Raw genomic sequence first — 18,212 nt, forward strand, 5'->3', positions numbered from 1 at the left:
GGTGATGAGTCAGCTTCGCGGGGTGTTCATGTGGGGCTAGGTCTTTTTGGGGCAAGCGCACTAAGGCCACTATTGACGTCGCCGACGAGCTCCCATCGCGTTAGCTCTAGACGCGCAATAACCCACATCGACAAATGGCTTCACCAGATTATCCATCACCATAACGTCCTGATTTGCGCTTTACACACGATCGCTCTTGTATTTTTCTCCTTTGGGCGCGTCAAACTCAGACTGCGATGATGGGTGAAGGAACAGATCTCGATGGCGACACGAACATGGAGGCCATCTCTCCAATGACCCGGACTTTACCTCTAAAAGCGCCTTCGCTTGAGCGCATCGACAGTCTCGCATCTATGGAATCGCGCGTGGATCCTGATGCCCAGACAACTGTGACAGACTTTCTCGATTTCACCGATTATCTACCTTCCGACATCGTGCGATCCCTTACCCTTATCGGCCAACTCGACCAAACCTATGCGACTGCTTCCCACAAGGTTCACGATTTGACAGCAATATGGGGCCGATTACCAACACTTCCCCAAGAGGAGCGCCCGGCACCGGTTCAACTGAGGGCAGACATCTCTGAACAGCTGGAGCAAGCCATCAACTCTCGCACCTTCGCCCATGCTGAAGCTATCAGAATGTCCGAGAACATAAATCGGCACTACGCCAAGGCCAAAGTTTTACTCTCCAAACTACGGAAGATGAGAGACAACTATCCAACAGAAGAACCCAAGAGTCCTGTTCAATCGAAATCGCCACAATTAGCAAGGAGCAAGGCGCCGAACAAAGCTGCTGGTGATGGCCAGAAGCCTCGGCGTCCACAAGTTCCTAGAATTATTGTACCCGGCGAAATACAGGCGCCGTACGATCTTGACTATGACTCTTACACCGACGAAAGCGAAGTAAGCTCAGATGAAGACTCTGATACACCCGCGCCAAATCGAAGAACGCCTGCTCCTGGGGCGCGAATCAAGGTCGTTACTACTAAACCACCCAAGACACCAAATCGGCTTGCTCGTCCGGTCACATATGCTACGCCAGCTCTGAGCCAAGCGGCTGCCGCTAACAACGCCGCTCTGCTTCAGCCTCCGCCTGAAGATGCAGTTGTGGGCAGTCCTGATGCCCCATGGCTACAGCTCACTCAATATGAATTGGCCAAGTTGCGGAAACGTATGAAGAAGAATGCAACATGGACTCCCAGCGAGACCATGATCGCTCGCGAGCTCAAAGCTCTAGGACGTGGTCCTGATGCATATCATGAGGCCAGAAAAAAGGCTGAAGATGAAGGAGAATCCTTCGAACCCCCAGTCCCCAAGCCGGTTGTAGACTCCGAATCTGGGGAGAAACAACTTCCGGCCGGTGCCATGAGTGTCGAGGTACTCGAGGCTGAAGAGGTCCCGACCAGCAACAGGGGCATGAAACTAAACGAGGCCAAGAAATTAAAGAGGGATAGAGATCTTGCAAAGATGGCAGCAGAGGAAGCAGAGGAATCTGCAAGGAAGATGAACGAAGCTGCAAGGAAAATGAACGAAGCTGCAAAGTTGTTTCTCGGGAACGGAATCAATAACAACAGCAACAACAATGGAAACCAAGGAACTCCAAAGACGCCAACGTCTGAGACCCCCAAAGAGACTCCAAAGCCCGCAAAAACCCGAGCTGCATCGCGGTCGACCAAACGAAAAAGGGAGCCGGAGCCGGAGGAACCCAACAACAGCAACGAGAGTGCTGAAAAGACGGAAAGCCAGTCCCTACGGCCCCAGGCCAAGCGAGCCAAAACCGAGACGCCAGTCCCACCGCCTCCTCAGCTTACTTTGAATAAGGGCCCAAGTCCTGAGCAGGCATTATCCGCTCCTACAGCGCCCGGCGGTCTGCCAGCGGCGCAACACGCACAAACGCCCGTTCCCATACCTATCCCTGGCAGGACCACAAGAGGATCGGTAAAGTCTCCAACACCAAGTCCTGCTACAGCGTCTGCTACAGGACCTTCCAAACCCCCTCCTCAACAGACTCCAGTTCCCCTACCATTGACAGAAACCAGAAAGTCTGTGACTCCTGTGCTGCCTCCAGTGAGAGAGAATAGTAAAAGAGAGACCCGAGGTGAGGCAGCAAAGCGAACACAGCAGGCACAACAGCAAGCAGAATTACCGCCGCCTCAAGTGATCCCGACGATTCCGGAGATATCTGAAGACGAGCCTCTCAAAACTGAGCAGAACTCATCCCCGGCACCTCAGCTCCAACATGTACAAATTGCTCTTGCTCCCCCAACATCCCCCCCTCCCCCTCCTCCACCGTCGCTCTCTCAACTTGCTCCCGAAGCAGCAAGTAAGACAGTAAACAAACAAGTTCCTTCTCGAGCGCCTACTCCTAGATTGACTCCTGGCCCCGAAGGTCTTGCCATACGCCGGCCCAGCTCTCGAGGTAAAGCTGCGAGTCAAGAGCCGCAGCCTTCGTTAGCTGCGGATCGGCCACGACGAGCGAGCACCGCTCGCAACACACCTGCTCCTGAGCCTCGACCACCGAAGCGAACCAAGCGGCCTGCTCCTGGAATTGTTAGCACCACCAAAAGCGGCGGTAACAGCGCTGTGGGTAAACGAAAGGCGCCACCGAAGAAGAAGGCTCGCGCGAAGAAGGACAAGGGGTCTGTCGAGGTCGAGCTGGAGGATGTTGACGATGACGGGAACCCGATTGACCCAGACGAGCCGAAGTATTGTCTCTGTAACAGAGTCAGCTTTGGCACAATGATTGCTTGCGAAAATGCCGACTACGTAAGCGACTCTACCGCCTCAAATACCTACCTTTCTTCCTCAACGGCACGCAAGAAGCAAACAGACATAAAACTGACAAACCAGCAGTGTAAGCAGGAATGGTTTCACCTCGAATGTGTCGGCCTCGAAGAGGTACCTGCCCGAACGACTAAGTGGTACTGTCCTGAGTGCCGAATTAAGCTCAACATTGGTGAGAAGGGCGAGGTCAGCGCCCGTGGTGTCAAGAAGTAGGCAGTCGTGATGGCAACGGGGGGTCCTGGGGTCCATAAGAACCAGTGTGGATGGCGTACGATGGAGGACGGATTTCAATGTTTTTGGGCTCCTTTTGAGCTCTCGGAGATAATACCCTGGTGTTTATGTAGAATCATGCTTGAATGTAGCCGTCGATAACAGACATAGGCAAAGGACGGTTTTCTCGTCAATGCTCTGTACGCAGGCTCCATAGGACTTAATATCACTCTGTTTCTTTAACAAAGCGTAATTGGTTTAGTGGTAAAATTCTCCGTTGCCATTCGAGCAGCGTCGGGGAGCCCTGGGTTCGATTCCCAGATTACGCATTGAAACGTTTTCTTTTGCTCTCGTGAGCTCTCGAATCTCTTTTGGTCGATATCGCGATGTTGGATCTTGGTGTTTTGGTTGAAGGTTGTAGCAGCACAGATGGCAATTTGGGTTCAGAGTGCCTGCTTTAAAACCATATCTTCAAGTTGAAAAGTATCTTACTTAACAGGAAGCAGCTCTTTCCTTAATCTACAGACTTGTGCAGTATTCCTTGATTGGGAAGGTTCAAAGGAAGAAAGAAGGAACGCAATGACGTGTTCTAACAAGCTGCTCCATTCTCCGTTGGGGCTGCAATTACGTGTGGTTTGTGAATATCAGTCATGCCAAAGGACCACCATTTGAGTCAATTGCGCCCAAGGTTTAACAGTAATGATGGTAATGTATAGTCAATTCAGTGCCAATTCGATCTGAACCTTCACCGTCTGGTGTTGCGACAAGCAACTACCTAACTGATCTGTTCTCTTTCTCGGACCGGTGTAGGGTAGCTATGACTAGGTATGGACCCTAACCTTATATCCATAGGTGGTAAGAGACAGGCCGGTCTATTGAAGTGATAATGGGACAGAGGTATGTCCATGGATAACTGTGAGTAAATTATTATCACTCGCATAATGACTGCCATAAAGATCAGCCTAAACCCATGCCTAAGTTGTATAAAGTTATCATACGAGAAAGAGATATTAGTCCATGGTTTCATCTAAACCCCAAGGGCTAGCAAATATGAGGAACAAGTAGATAAACACTATTTACATTAACTACCCAATTTTGGGATTACAACGTGGCATTAACCAAACCCATCATTGAGATAAATCTCTGCTTGATAAGATACAATCTTTAAGAGGCTATTTTTGATCGTGCGTTGGTGCTGTCATATATCCGCATTTGCTGGCGTAACATACATGATATCTCAACCTCACTCTTTTTTACATAGGGTGTACCTACCTTAGGTGGTCGAAAAATCTCCGAAGAAGGACAGAAAGAACAACCTCGTTTCCTTCCAGAAAGAATTGGAGAGAAGCTTGTACGGCAAGTTTCCGAAACAAAGTTTGATACTAAGTCATGACGATCCACTCAGATGGAGAACAATTGCATCATGCTCTCCATATATCTCCCTAAGTTAAGAAATCATGAAAGAGCAGCTTTCTCATCCTTGATCCTCGCTCAAAGAATTTTCTTCAATTGTTCCTTGCCGAACTTCAGAAACAGCGATCACAAGCATACTCACCATGGCTCAGAACGTCCCCGAGAACTACGTGCCACTCTATGCTACCCATGACGAATGGCAGGACAAAGAACTTCAACAATTTGCGATTGACTTCTATCGCATCTCGGACAACCCTGAAGAGAATCAGCGTTGGGTAGACTCTTTCACGGAAGACGCAAGCGTGCAGATTGGCGCTGACAAGGCGCGCGGCTCAAAAGGTATTTCGATGCTTTCATCACCACCTTCATTCTGTTGGGGACATTGAGCTGATAAGGACCATAGATCTGGTCGAATTCCGAAGTCGGATGTGGAAGCACATCAAAGAGCGCAAACACACGGTTCTCAAAGTCTTCCCCGGGCGATTCTCCGACTCAAATGAGTGCATGATTCTGGGAGAAGTCAGCGTTACCACGACAGATGGACGGCTCAAAGAGGCTGCTTGGTCGGCACATGCAGTCGTCAGGAAGGTTGATGGGCAGTGGAAGTTTAGCCAATACCGCGTCTGGCTGCAGACTGATGGACATCTGCTGTGAAAATAATGTCCTACAAAGATGACGGAACCAACCAAAAAAAAAAAAAAAAGCAAGCAAAAATGAATTTATGCATAGCCTTTAGTTATTCAATGTCAAGCAGGTCGCTCAGAGAGCAACTGTAAACAGCTTCACCCAACCGGATACGTCATCAAAGGCTCGTGGGAGATGTTGACTTTTGCGGAGTAGAATCGACAAATGCCGAAGAATACCGTTGTCGAATGGTAAAGCTGGGATCAACACACGCTGATTGATGGGAGCTCTGTCAGGGAGAGCCAAGGATAGAAATACTAACGACACACCCAAGAGGCCATTCAGGTGCCAATCTAATCCTCACTGTAGCAGCGCAGCGTTTCCTGAGCTAAGCCAAGGTTCACGGTCCCTTGCTTTGAGTGCTAAATCTGGGATATCAGCGTGTCGCCCCCTGGTGATTAGAGAGGTACGGCCATGCTGATGGCGTAAATGGCATAGCTCACCTGACCCATGATCACGGCGTAGAATCATGTGGCTTAGCTGGGTCGGATGGATGGGGCACGATTTATTGAACCATCCATGAGAGGAATGGATGAATGATGACAGGTATCGAGACAATAAGGACTGCATAAGATCGAAGATTCAGTCGTCATCGTTGCGACCTTTTCAAGATAGCCGAGTATACTGTCCAGTATCATGGAAGCCTGTTAAACCTGTTATGATGGTGGATGACAAGGCAAGGTATCGAATCGAAAACCGATTCAAGGTGTAACTGAGGCGCTGTAACCTCCGGATTTGTACCCTCCCATTCACTCTCTGGCCAGCGCATGAACTCAACCCCGCGCAGACCGGATGGACCTTGTTCCATTAAAGATTTGTTCTCGTCATTTATCCAGAAACGATTGAGGTCAACAGAATCGCGAACTATGTATGCGCTTGCGCGCTATAACCGCGTGTACTGGATGTGTCAATCATGCCTCCCTATCTAGTTGCCCGGTACGAAAAAGAAACCTTTGATCTTCCGGTTGAGCTAGAAATGCGGGCTGTTTGGTTTGGTTCCTGACAGGCCGAGGCGTGGGTAGTGGCAGATCCGCCAATGCCATTGATGTGCCCGTCAAGACGATGTTCGGGTGAAAGTGGAGGTGGAAGTGGAGGGTCGAAGGGGGCGTCTTATCAACCCTTCTCTAGAAGGGCCACTATCTTATCGCTTACAGTGCATGTGGTGGTGATGTCCACTACCAGCCTCCACTGCCTTACTGCCTACTGCCCTCCCTAGGCCATCCGACCCCTCTATTACACCCCACGCCACATTGGAACAGAGGTGTGAATCTAGGCCTCACACATGGATGGGTTGGATGGGATGGGATCTATCAGAGAGTGACTCTTCGGCCAGCTCCCATCAGTCCTTTGAGCTTCCTTCCTTCACTTACAACTGTGAATGACTATACGATACAAACTTCAACAAAGCGTCTGAATATTTCCTTGGTTTCCAACTCTATAACGATCTTTCCCTTTCTCATCTGCATCTGCATCTGTCCTATATTGCATCGACTTAACTCAACTTGATAGACGCGACGAGCTGGTCTACGCCGCTAACCCAACAATCTCGAGCACTTCGCCGTTCTTTCACGATAATAACTCAACTCAACTTAACTCGCTCTGACCGATATTGATCTGCATTTTCTCTCCTTCGCCTCCCATATCCGATAGTAGCTACTGCGAATCGACCCCCGATCTGTGCGAGCGAAGCGAAATACATAGGAACACAGACTTCGAATCTAGACAAGTGCCGGCGTCACCTCGACTGCAAGAGAATCGACTTGACGCCTCTTTTATAACAAACGCGCTCTGCAGAAACGCGAGCGTAGCGTTTTAGTTTTAGGGGTAGGAAACTGCTCCGACACTTGTCCAAATCTGCATATGCCTTGTAAGTGCCTCTCTACTGGAACTCTATTCCCACCTTAATACCCCTCCATCTATGTATGACCTATCAGCCACTGGCACTGGGATCCCCAAACCCGAACTGCTTGCGCAACCGCGCTCCTCTTTAACAAACAGGAGAGCTGACCATGACCCTCTCGACAGCTTCTAAGAAGGAGAGGAAACATGCCAGAGAAAATGGCGGCATCGCCGCGGCCGTGACAAAGCAAACAGCTGGTAAATTCGCGTGAGCCTCCCTGTCCGCATGACTCCTCTGGGCTATCATGGACCACTTTAAGTACCTAGCTGACCGCAGTCACATAGCACTGTCACTGTCAATAACGGTAACGCCAACACCAACAAGGATAACGTGAATACAAATATCAGCAGTAGCGGAGATAATAAGAGCTCATCTACTTCGGTCGCTTCCACGCCCCCCGTCGACACGCCCGAGATTAAGCCTTCTTCTGGCCCTGACAATGTCAACCCTGCTGTCTCCCCTATGCTGGCTGCTTTGTCCACAACTCCAGCTTCCGCGAGCACAGCACCGAGTATGAACAATGAATGGATGAGGAACGGCATGGCCGGCTCTCCAGGAAACTTGATCAGTATCATGGGCGATTCACCTCCTACCCAACCGTCTTCTTATGAGGACTCAGGTCGACTGCAACAAGGATGGCCCGTACAGCGCCATTTCATGAGTCCCTCGCCTTCATCTCTATCCCCACCAAACCACAGCCGACGTCCTTTGAGTTTCCAGATGGACGCCCAATATCAATCTCCAGAAACACCACCTCCGAGTGTCCCCTACCGACGCAGTTCGGTCAACTCCCCATTCCAAGGCTCGAGGATGGGAAACTATCCGCCTCTGCCTCATCAACCCCAGCCACACTTCTATGGTGTACCAGATATCGACCTCAACATGACTAACAACTCGGGCATGAAAGCCGGCGAACGAGGCTATTTCTTTGGCTTCGACAAGCTACCCGAATGCCCCGATTTCCCATCTGGTCCAAGCAACGTCGTCATCGCGGGGTATGAAGGTGGTTTGGATGTGTACGCTGTGGGTAAGAGAGGTCTTGAGCCTGTTGCGAGTCTAAAGGGACTACGAGGAGGCGTTCACCATGCCAAGATCCTTCCTTGGACGCTTGGCAACAGTAATAAAGCTCTGTTCCCTCTTGTGGCGGTGGTATTGCATGGACCAGTTCTACCCTCAGCTGTACCTGGCTCTGTACAGGGCGAGGGACCAAGCCCCAGGCTTGATGGGGCAGCAAGCCCTCGATCCGTCTTCACCCACCAGGATGGCTTCCAAGGGCGACAGACCATCGACTCATATCAAACGTCCGTAGAGGTGTACTCACTCAGGACCAACCAACTCGTTGATGTGTTACTGCAAGCGCCAAAGATCCCGATCAACCCTGAAATCTCCGTCACGAACCCAATCTTCAGACCTCCTTCACCCAGCGGCTCTTTCACGATTCGAGCGGACTCGGGTACACTTGCAGTTTGCTCAGGCGTTACTGGCGAATGCTGGATCTACTTGCAATTATTGGAAGATCAAAATGGCCATGTTTTTACATGTGTCGGAAAGATCTGGACCAGACTCCAGCAAAGCATCCGAGGTGAGGTGCCAGAGGAGGCTGATAAGACACAGTCTTCGACCGCACCACCACGCTCAAATCCGCAAACACCGATTCTCGCGGTCAGTGGACGATGGATAGCTTACTGTCCTGCGACGCCTTCGTCACAAGTCTCGTTGAGAGCTCACGTGCCACTTCCTATTCTTGGCAAAGCACCTGGACTCGCCACTGTGACGCCGCCGCAGTTTCCTTCGTCTTCTGCATCTGTAGATCTTCCTATTTCCGATAGTGTCGTTAATAAGATCATGCGAGAGACGACCCAGGAACTTATTCAAGGCGCTAAGTGGGTTGGACAGCAAGGCCTGCAAGCTTGGAATTCATACTGGAACAAGTCGTCAAACCCCCAAACGCAAACTCAACAAGCGCGCTCACCTCCTCAGAACTGGGCTGGTACTCGATCTCCTCGTGGCGACCCAATCAACTTCCCTCCAACTCATGGTCCTGCTGGCCCGGTTGGAGCGAAAGACCCAGGGCTTGTGTCGATTGTTGATGCAGAGTCGCTCACTAATTCATCTACAATTCATCCGATTACTACGTTCTCGCCGCCTTTGGGCTGCAGTTTTCTTTCATTTTCGCCATCATCTTTATCCCTGTTCACTGCCAGCAACAAAGGCGATGTGCAAACAGTCTGGGATCTGTTCCGTATTCAACATACACGATCATCCCCTCTCCAGACCACTGTCACGCCAAATGCAAGCACAGGACCTCAGGTCCGTCAAATTGCACAGTTTTCACGAATGACTGTCGCACGCATTGTCGATGTCGCTTGGACGCAATCGCAGGGGGAGCGGTTAGCTATGGTGACCGAGCGCGGCACTGTTCATCTACTTGATATGCCCTCAAGTGCGTTTATGTGGCCTGCACCTCGCCGTCGCCAAGCTGTCCAGGAAAGTGGCACCGCAACACCAGAGCAGCCGAACACGGCTGTTTCTTTAGCTACTGGAGCTTTTGGTGCAGCCTATCAAGCTGCGAAACCCTTTGTCTCACGACCTCGTCGCAGCAGTGGTAACGTACAAAACGTGACTGGCAACAGCCTAAAAGACTCAGCGGCTATGGGCGGGCGAGTGATCGCTGCTAGTATCAGCAGTTCACTTGGCAAGACAGGAACCGCCATTAACCAGCTTCGGCATACTGGCGAAAACCGAGTGTCCTTGCCGCTTAGCTCAGGCCTTCCTTCGGCATCCTGCGTGACCTGGGTCAAAAGCAGAAAACATCAAGGACTCTTTGTGGTTGGCAACGGTCTGGTACGAGGTTTCTCCTGTCGAACTCGTCGATCTAGCGTACAGGCTGGCAGGCGAGTGACACGGGCTAGCAGGTATCACGATTACAATGTGCCGATTCTACCCAGCGACTTGGTTGCTCCAGCTGTACGACAGATGGTTGACCTGGGAGCTCAGGATGAAATCCTCGACCTTTCGGACCGTGATATGGATGCAGGAAACACGCTGACGCTGAACCCCCGACCTCGTGTTGCGGCAACAGATCAGACTATGGAATCGTCAATCCCTCAAGCTGAGATAGAGTCTAGTGCACCCTATCAACCTTTCCACACGGATCGACGAGTAACTCTCTGCGAGTACCGGAGAGGAACAGCTGATCAGCTCGAAGTTGTCTCAGCTATACTAGCCGAGACAAGTCTAGACGAAAACACTACTTCCAAGAAAAAGAAGAAGAAGGGGCAACCCATGGAACCAAATTCATCTAAAGAATTCTCAAACACAACGGCTTGGGCTTTTGGTCAGGATATTCCAGTGGTTCGACTGGATTTAGGCTTGCCAACAGTTGCTGAGGAGGAGTACGACGGCCCCGAAGACCATATTGCATTGCCCCCTTCAGCGATGGAGCGCGTGATGCAGTATGGCGACCAGGAGCAGATCGTGGTGACTACAAGGAGACGACGTGGAGCGCAAGGTGGAAGTCAAGGTGAGGATGGCTTTTTTGAGGATGACTGTGAAGTCCTTGACTTTGCAGATCAGAGAGTGTGAGAAGAACTCTCAGACAGACAACGTGCGCTTGAGGTTGGCGTCTAGGTCCTTGGCTTTGCTTTGATTATATGCATACGAGGCTGGAATGGCAAGTCATTGCTTAAGCTGTTTGGCGATATGGAGCAAAGTTTGTATCTTTTCGTGTTGTGAAGCATGATTAGTTACGCTCAAACCAACTCTTGGTCCGGTATGTTGGAGTTTGATTCTGATATGTGGGCATTTTGCTTGTACGGAAGAAACACTCTTTAGCACGGTCGTTTAGCAGGTCATAATACCTTATTATAAATAGAAAAAGATTAGATACCCATTTCCTGTAGTGTTCATCTCTTCTGCATCAAGACATTGGCCTGAGACTCCAAAGTCCCATAGTGTGATTAGGTCTTGGGCGAAACAACGCCATTAAAAGACACTGAATGATTACAAGTATATAATCGACATGTCGTCGTCTAGTTGGCCTTCCTAGTTGGCCTTCTTAGCGGCAGCCTTGGCCTTTGCAGCCTTCTTCTGGTTGCTCCGAATCATAACCATGCCGAGGAATGAGCCAACAACAGCGGAACCGAGGAGGATGATAATAACGGGGATGCGAATGGCCCAAACGCGAGGGGGGAAGAAGTTCTGGAGAGGGTGATCGTCGTCGACAAAGGGCTAACCAATTGTTAGTTGACAATGTGTTCAATACCTAAGCTGGTGTACATAGGTAGGGGTGTATAGTCGCATCGAGCTGAGAAATGAGGGGCATCTTACCATGAGAAGAGTCCAGATGGTGTAGTAGGTGAAGACGACGGAAGCGGCCACGAGCATGGCGAGACCGACGATTTTGTCCAACTGTAACAAGAATTATTATGTTAGTAAAGTTGAAGCACCACGAGGGGCTGCCACGATGCCCCGGTCTGAAGCGCGTAAAGGGGACAGCGTGTAAATCAGGCCATGATAGGTGTAGCTGCTTACCATTGTCAAAGATGCGCAAAGCGAGCGAGCGTAGTCTTTGTTGAGCAGAGATGAAGATTGAGACCGAGAAGTAGAAATAAAGGAGTGTCGTGGCAGTATCTTTTGGTGGTGAAATGGTTGCCGTCAAAAAGTCCAGTTGGCTTTAGGGACAAGCTTCAGGGGACGTGACGACTAAAGGTGGGGCGCCACAATTGCACAGCCACATGATCTCGGAGCTCCAAATGTGGCTGCATATCTTTTTTCAAACTCGACATTACTTCGCGCGCGACGAAGCTAGCAACGACATCTTTCTCGATTCGCAAGGACTTTCACTCTCTCGCCCCCACGCCATCGAAATTCAGGACGCAGTAATCGACACGGTAGAATAAATCGATCGCGACTGCAACTGCGAGTGTAATTTTCTGACGATGGCTTCCGCCGAGGTCGATCTCCCGCGTCGGGACCGCGATCGCAGCGACAAGCGTGATGGCGATTCATATCGTCCTGCGAGAGACCAGCGATCAGCCTCTCCCAAGCAAAAACGAGAAGCTGCGCCTGTGCGAACCGAAGAGGAGAAACAAGCGGCTGCAAAGGCAGAGTACGAGAAGCTTCTCACAATGCGATCCGGCGGTACATATATTCCACCCGCTCGACTGCGCGCGCTCCAGGCCCAGATCACGGATAAGACGAGCAAGGAGTATCAGCGCATGGCATGGGAGGCGCTCAAGAAGAGTATCAATGGTCTGATCAACAAGGTCAACACTGCGAACATCAAGTTCATCGTTCCCGAGCTTTTTGGAGAGAATTTGATCCGAGGTCGCGGTTTGTTTTGTCGATCGATCATGAAGGCCCAGGCTGCCAGTTTACCGTTCACACCGATTTATGCCGCCATGGCTGCTATCGTCAACACCAAGCTACCCCAGGTCGGCGAGCTCCTGATTCGTCGTTTGGTTATGCAGTTCCGAAAGGGATTCAAGCGAAACGACAAGGCTGTCTGCCTTTCCTCGACTACCTTCCTGGCGCATCTCATCAACCAGCAGGTTCAACATGAAATGCTCGCCGGTCAGATTCTTCTTCTCCTGCTTCATAAGCCGACCGACGACAGTGTTGAGATTGCGGTTGGTTTCTGCCGAGAGGTTGGACAATATCTGGAGGAGATGCAGCCGTCTATTGCCATGGCTGTTTTTGACCAATTCCGAAACATTCTGCACGAAGCCGATATCGACAAGCGAACACAGTACATGATCGAAGTGTTGTTCCAGGTGCGCAAGGACAAATTCAAGGACAACCCAGCTGTCAAGGAGGAATTGGATTTGGTTGAAGAGGAGGATCAGATCACACATCGTATCGAGCTGGAGGGTGAAATCGATGTGCAAGATGGACTCAACATTTTCAAATTCGACCCGGAGTGGGAGGAGCACGAAGAGGCGTACAAGAAGCTGAAGGCTGAGATCCTAGGCGAAGGTAGCGACGACGAGGATGACGAGGATGAATACGAGAGTTCGTCCGAAGACGAGGAGGACGAGAAGACGAAAGCCATGGAGATCAAGGACCAGTCTAATGCCGATCTGGTCAACTTACGAAGAACTATCTATCTCACTATCATGTCTAGTGCCGATCCTGAGGAAGCTGTCCACAAGCTCATGAAGATCAACCTCCCTGCCGGTCAGGAACCAGAACTTCCCTCCATGATCGTGGAGTGCTGTTCACAAGAAAAGACGTACACCAAGTTCTTTGGCATGATTGGTGAGCGCTTCGCCAAGATCAACCGACTGTGGTGCGACCTGTTTGAGCAGGCTTTTGCCAAGTACTACGACACTATCCATCGATACGAGAACAACAAATTGCGCAATATTGCGATGCTATTTGGTCATATGTTTGCTTCAGACGCCCTGGGCTGGCACTGTCTATCTGTCATTCACTTGAACGAGGACGAGACCACATCCAGTAGCCGTATCTTTATCAAGATCCTGTTTCAGTTCATCGCAGAGGAAACGGGTATGCCCAAGTTGAGGGCACGTATGACAGACGAAACCCTGCGCCCCAACCTGGAAGGCCTCTTCCCCAAGGACAACCCCCGCAATATCAGATTCTCCATCAACTACTTTACAAGTATTGGTATGGGTGCTCTCACAGAAGAGATGCGAACCTACCTACAGAACATGCCCAAACCTGCTTTACCTGCACCCCCTGCGGCTGATTCAGACTCTGATTCAGTTTCAAGCTATTCGTCGTACACAGGCCCTTCTTACTCGCGATCTCGATCTAGATCGCGAACACCACGTAAGGTCGCTGACCGAGGAAGATCTCTTTCTCGGTCTCCTGATCGAAGAAGCCGGGGACGTTCATACAGTTCGTCGCGATCAAGGTCATTCTCAGGATCTGTATCTGCACGAGGAAGGGGACGCAGCGAGTCTCGCTCTGCCAGCCCTCCCCGACGAGGACGTCGTTACGATAGTGAGAGCCGCTCACGATCCCCTGCCCCACGAAACGGCAAGGGTCGGGTTCGCAGTACTTCATACTCATCTCGAAGTCGTTCCCGCACGCCTCCACGTCAAGCACGTGGACGCAAGGATTCCTTCGCTTCGGAAGGACGATCGCCGCTACCTCCAGCTCGAGATGGGCGAAGCCGCTCATATGATTCCCAGAGCCGATCTCCTTCTCCTGTGAGAAAACGGGAGAGGTCATACTCGGGCAGCCCACCTCGACGAGGCCGACCGCGCGGAAATGCCGGTCCAGCCTCACATCGGCGTAACAGCTCTTCTGTCAGTGATGGACCGCGAGATACTGGCAAGCAATTCAGTCGCTCACCTTCATACGATTCGCGATCCCCACCTCCAAGAAGGGCCAGACCAGACAGCGTATCGCCCCCACCTGCGCGCAATGGTCGCCAAGCCTCATACTCGCGGTCACCTAGCCCCCCGCGCCGTGGAGCAAAGAAGTCTTTGAGCCCTGTGCCGCCAAAGAGGAGACGTTATAGCGATAGTGTTTCTCGGTCACCGCCACCGATGAAGCGAGGACGAAGGGGAAGTTGAAGGGATGGAGAAAGACGATGTGGAGAATAAGGAGCTGGAAATAATGAAGATAAGGGTTACTTATAATTAGAAGACCAGGTTAAGGGGTTGCATCATCAGCGGGACTACCAAAATTGTAAGCTTTTGAGGCCCAGCATCATTGTTCTTGGGATTTCTTCAACGGTGAATTTCATGTTCTTTGTTGGATGCATCATGACAAAGTGAATAGTCTCGTGCTTTATAAAGGGGAGGCCCCTGGTTGAAGAAATAGTGACTTTTCTATGAATATAAATACTGTTGACCTCTAGAAACGTATCTCAGATCTTCAGCTATCCCGCTTCTCCTAACCTCTCCATCCGGTAAAATCGTCACCTTCATCAGTATGGAAACTCCCTCAGGATCCCAGGAACCGCCCAAGGCTAGCAACAACGTAACTAGGTTCGGCATCGGTATCATCATGATGGGCTCAAAGACGAGAAACACTAAAGCTCGTATCGGAACTATGGCTCTTGGAAGCGTCGCGATTGGCGTTGGTATGTCTATCAAGCATGTTTTTGGGCAACAGAAGGCAACAGAAGGCAACAGAACGGCTAACTTGTATTTAGGAAGCGCTGGTTTGGAAAAGCTGGAAATTGACGTGACTATGCTCGCGACTAGACTCTCAACAGTCTTGAATATGGAGTATTCGAGCGTCGAGAATATGAATCCATTTGAGAGTTAAGTTGGGGAATGGGGTATGGGGATATGATAGATGCATGCTGACCATGCTCAACTAAAAGGAGTTTTGTCTTTTTCGTGCCTTGGGTATATTGAAGAAGTAGACATATTTCTGGTAAAATACATTTGCATATCTGAACATCTAGGCCGAAGATATGAGGAGAATAGAAGGTATTATCCTCAAGTTACCCAAACATCAGAGAGATACACAAGTCAAGACTTCTTGAATCCTTACGATTCGTAAGGTACCCTGATCTGACCGTAATGTTCTTCAAGCCTGCCAGTGTTGTTAGATCTGATGATGCTCCGACGTCGACGTTTTATTACCTAGAATCTGCAACAAGCCGATAGCTCATGTTTTATGACTTTATTTGGTGAGGACCTTACACGTTGGTGGCAGCCACCTAACAAAGGAAATTCTATAGCGAACAAAACTAAAAGTCGTTCTTTGTTTGTACTGCAATGAGTGATGTGAGGTAATGACATAAGCCATTGATTCTGCGTGCCATTATTTATTCTCCTTGTAGGAACATTAACTGCTTAGTATCGACAACACACTCTCAAACCTACATCATGGTGCTCACCATCATCTGCGTTACCGCTCTCATCATAAGTTTCCTTCTGATTGGAAATCACCAATTCAGATGTCGCGAGAAGCCTGGGGCTATATTTTTGCTACCGTACTCTTTACTGTTATGGGAGGTAGATCGCCTATTATAGATCCATCTGAAATCTTGTACTGACTATAGCTAGGCGCATCATTCTTTGGTCAGATTATCCAGACGGCCCTCCCAGAGCTTCAGCAAACAAATAACGCCCCTGAGGACTACTTGGAGCATCAACCGGAGGTCTTTTATCACGGCCGAGGCAAGTTCAGTGCCCATGATCGCTTGCACCGCAAATACGGCATCTGTTGTGACCAAGAATGGCACTGTATATCTTGTGTTAATCTTCAGGCTGAGGAAGTTCGAGTTCTTGTGAAGATGCGTTACAATGAGCTTGACAGGAGAATGAAAGAAGCTCTTACGAAGTGTGAGGAGCGGGGAGTCGACTCTTAGGAGACATGGGAGAAAAGACAGTTAGAGCATACTACAGAGATCACAAGGTCTACTCAGCTTAAATATCATCAAAAGGAATACGGACTGGTAGACTGTACGGAAATAAAAGTTGATTAAAACTGAACGAAATCATTGGCCGTGTGCTTACACAGAGCAATAACTCTGGTCGCTAACGAGTTCGGCTCCACATTGTCCCTTACAAGTTTTCAATTAATCACCATCGAACTGAAACCCTCCGTAGATGTTGTATCCGAATGTAATGTACATGGCTGGTCTTAGGCTCACAGAGACAGCATTCTCTGCTACTGACCCAGATTACCATGTGAAGGTGACAGTCGTTGATTTGATGCCTCCTTTTGGGCTGTAAAACCACAAGCTTCTCAGGGTTTCTTAATCTTCCAGAAACCGGGGAAGAGGATTGGTGGCTTGCGCCAAAGAGAAGAAGAAAAAGAATGTTGAAGAAGATGTGGCTCAAGCCAAGAAGCTGGTTGATGATTTCAGGCGTTGGCCAGAAGAAGTAGATGGCTTCCTCTAAAGAAAGAATAACAATAGTCGTGGCAGGTGATGGCGCAACACGATTCAAGATGCAAAATAGACACCATTCAGCTCACTTCCTCGCTCGCCGAGCCCGGCCGGATCGCGCACCGAGAATCTCACGAAGCACCAGCGCCAAAAGACCACCGTTCTACGCCTCCTCTTTGGGAAAGATCTTGTCTTCGTAGACGCTGTAGTGGCTAAGATCTTGAACAGTCTTGAAGTGCTCGACTGGTTGGCGGGTTCGAGGTGATTCAACCAAGTCCACAAGGTTGACATGAGTTACTCGCATGGTCTGGTATCTGGTCAGTTTTCCATTGCAAATGGCTGCGGGACGAGCTTCACTAACTGTGCGTGCTTCGTGAAGAGAAGTTGGTTTGGGCAAGCCGATGAGGCTGAACATATTCTGACAGTGCAGAAGATTGTCCTTATCCTCACCAACGACGTAGTTGAACTCCTGGATGACTGAAACGCGGAAGTTGTGCCAGGGCTCAGTGGCTTCCTCATCAGGCCAGCCGAAGTGATCACACATGCGATAGAACTCATCGAAACAGGGTTTGGTGCGTTGATAGTCAAACTCTTTGAAGTTGGCGAAAAACAGGTCCACGGGATAGTCTGTAAACTGCTTGCCAGGAAGTTCCCAGGGGACGAAGTGGAAAAGTTTACAAGATTCACCCTGCTAGCAATCCCCGTCGTTGCGAGATTCAGGGCACAGCCGCGTGAACTTACGACGCTGCCTGGGAGCCTTGGGCTCCTTCTTGACTACAGGAACAGGCCGGAAGAGGTCGTCTTTGAGCTGAAATATATAGTTGGTACGGTGACATTGCCGAGATGCTGGCCGGTGAGATCTTACCTGGCGAAATCGCTTCAGCTCGTTGTCGACCCGACTCTGCGGGACTTCACCCTCACCCTCACCATTGGGCTTGTTGTCGTCCTCGGGCGACAAGGAAGCGACACCCTTTTGCTGGTCACCCTATGACGTTGACATGCTGGATATTTCAGGTAGGTATATTTGGCTTGTGATGTGTGTTGTTGTGTTGTTGATATGTGGCTACCTGTTGGAGAGAAGAAGAGGACAAAAGAGGAGGGAGAGGTTGAGGATCAAAATAAAAAGAGGAAACAGTGCTGAGATTAGGGCACATTGAACAAGGCAGGGCACGGGGTGTAACAGTGGCAGGCAGAGTGTGACAGTGATTCAGTGACAAGCGGGCTGGCAACAAGGCACAGTTTCTCGTAGTGAATCGGATGACACTAACCGTCTAAAAGGCTTCAAAAAGGCTCCAGCTGCCTACAAGATCTTTACTTTAAAAGTGCACACGGCCTTGATCAACGAAGGATAGGGGTTGTTCGTTGATGCACAGCTTTCAGATAACCTGCGCAATTA

General features: G+C 50.0%; 8 protein-coding genes and 1 non-coding gene across 10 annotated transcripts; 7 read left to right on the plus strand and 2 right to left on the minus strand.

Annotated features, from left to right (window-relative positions):
* Window positions 1-87: 87 nt before the first annotated feature.
* Window positions 88-3,242, plus strand: FOIG_05589 (uncharacterized protein). Its single transcript, XM_031204275.1, has 2 exons — window positions 88-2,768; window positions 2,856-3,242. Exons 1-2 carry the CDS (start codon window positions 237-239, stop codon window positions 2,997-2,999), a joined length of 2,676 nt encoding a protein of 891 aa, XP_031066104.1. The 5' UTR covers window positions 88-236; the 3' UTR covers window positions 3,000-3,242.
* A 1-nt stretch (window position 3,243) lies between these two features.
* On the plus strand, window positions 3,244-3,325 carry FOIG_05590. Its single transcript has one exon. It is a non-coding gene; the product is annotated as a tRNA-Gly (tRNA).
* Window positions 3,326-4,349: 1,024 nt separating this feature from the next.
* On the plus strand, window positions 4,350-5,558 carry FOIG_05591 (uncharacterized protein). Its single transcript, XM_031204276.1, has 2 exons — window positions 4,350-4,748; window positions 4,813-5,558. Exons 1-2 carry the CDS (start codon window positions 4,553-4,555, stop codon window positions 5,061-5,063), a joined length of 447 nt encoding a protein of 148 aa, XP_031066105.1. The 5' UTR covers window positions 4,350-4,552; the 3' UTR covers window positions 5,064-5,558.
* An 824-nt stretch (window positions 5,559-6,382) lies between these two features.
* On the plus strand, window positions 6,383-10,927 carry FOIG_05592 (uncharacterized protein). Of its 2 annotated transcripts, XM_031204278.1 has the most exons (3): window positions 6,383-6,960; window positions 7,119-7,200; window positions 7,278-10,927. In XM_031204278.1, the coding sequence occupies exons 1-3, from the start codon at window positions 6,954-6,956 to the stop codon at window positions 10,576-10,578; spliced, it is 3,390 nt and encodes a 1,129-aa protein (XP_031066107.1). In that variant the 5' UTR covers window positions 6,383-6,953; the 3' UTR covers window positions 10,579-10,927. The 2 variants fall into 2 exon arrangements, with proteins under 2 accessions (XP_031066107.1, XP_031066106.1); XM_031204277.1 differs by having other exon boundaries at window positions 6,383-7,200.
* Window positions 9,810-11,661, minus strand: FOIG_05593 (dolichyl-phosphate mannosyltransferase polypeptide 2, regulatory subunit). Its single transcript, XM_031204279.1, has 3 exons — window positions 11,527-11,661; window positions 11,323-11,403; window positions 9,810-11,223 (listed from the first exon to the last, which is right to left on the minus strand). The coding sequence occupies exons 1-3, from the start codon at window positions 11,527-11,529 to the stop codon at window positions 11,038-11,040; spliced, it is 270 nt and encodes an 89-aa protein (XP_031066108.1). The 5' UTR covers window positions 11,530-11,661; the 3' UTR covers window positions 9,810-11,037.
* A 126-nt stretch (window positions 11,662-11,787) lies between these two features.
* On the plus strand, window positions 11,788-14,830 carry FOIG_05594 (uncharacterized protein). Its single transcript, XM_031204280.1, has one exon. It carries the CDS (start codon window positions 11,934-11,936, stop codon window positions 14,538-14,540), a length of 2,607 nt encoding a protein of 868 aa, XP_031066109.1. The 5' UTR covers window positions 11,788-11,933; the 3' UTR covers window positions 14,541-14,830.
* A 71-nt stretch (window positions 14,831-14,901) lies between these two features.
* Window positions 14,902-15,240, plus strand: FOIG_05595 (uncharacterized protein; the record flags this gene model as incomplete). Its single annotated transcript, XM_031204281.1, has 2 exons — window positions 14,902-15,052; window positions 15,125-15,240. The coding sequence occupies 2 exons, from the start codon at window positions 14,902-14,904 to the stop codon at window positions 15,238-15,240; spliced, it is 267 nt and encodes an 88-aa protein (XP_031066110.1).
* A 640-nt stretch (window positions 15,241-15,880) lies between these two features.
* On the plus strand, window positions 15,881-16,294 carry FOIG_05596 (uncharacterized protein; the record flags this gene model as incomplete). The annotated part of the gene is made up of 2 exons (XM_031204282.1): window positions 15,881-15,938; window positions 15,990-16,294. 2 exons carry the CDS (start codon window positions 15,881-15,883, stop codon window positions 16,292-16,294), a joined length of 363 nt encoding a protein of 120 aa, XP_031066111.1.
* A 676-nt stretch (window positions 16,295-16,970) lies between these two features.
* On the minus strand, window positions 16,971-17,878 carry FOIG_05597 (uncharacterized protein). Its single transcript, XM_031204283.1, has 3 exons — window positions 17,682-17,878; window positions 17,178-17,624; window positions 16,971-17,123 (listed from the first exon to the last, which is right to left on the minus strand). Exons 2-3 carry the CDS (start codon window positions 17,358-17,360, stop codon window positions 16,980-16,982), a joined length of 327 nt encoding a protein of 108 aa, XP_031066112.1. The 5' UTR covers window positions 17,361-17,624; window positions 17,682-17,878; the 3' UTR covers window positions 16,971-16,979.
* Window positions 17,879-18,212: the final 334 nt, after the last annotated feature.

Source organism: Fusarium odoratissimum (genome assembly GCF_000260195.1).
Source record: "Fusarium odoratissimum NRRL 54006 unplaced genomic scaffold supercont1.7, whole genome shotgun sequence".
Lineage (NCBI taxonomy): Eukaryota > Fungi > Ascomycota > Sordariomycetes > Hypocreales > Nectriaceae > Fusarium > Fusarium odoratissimum.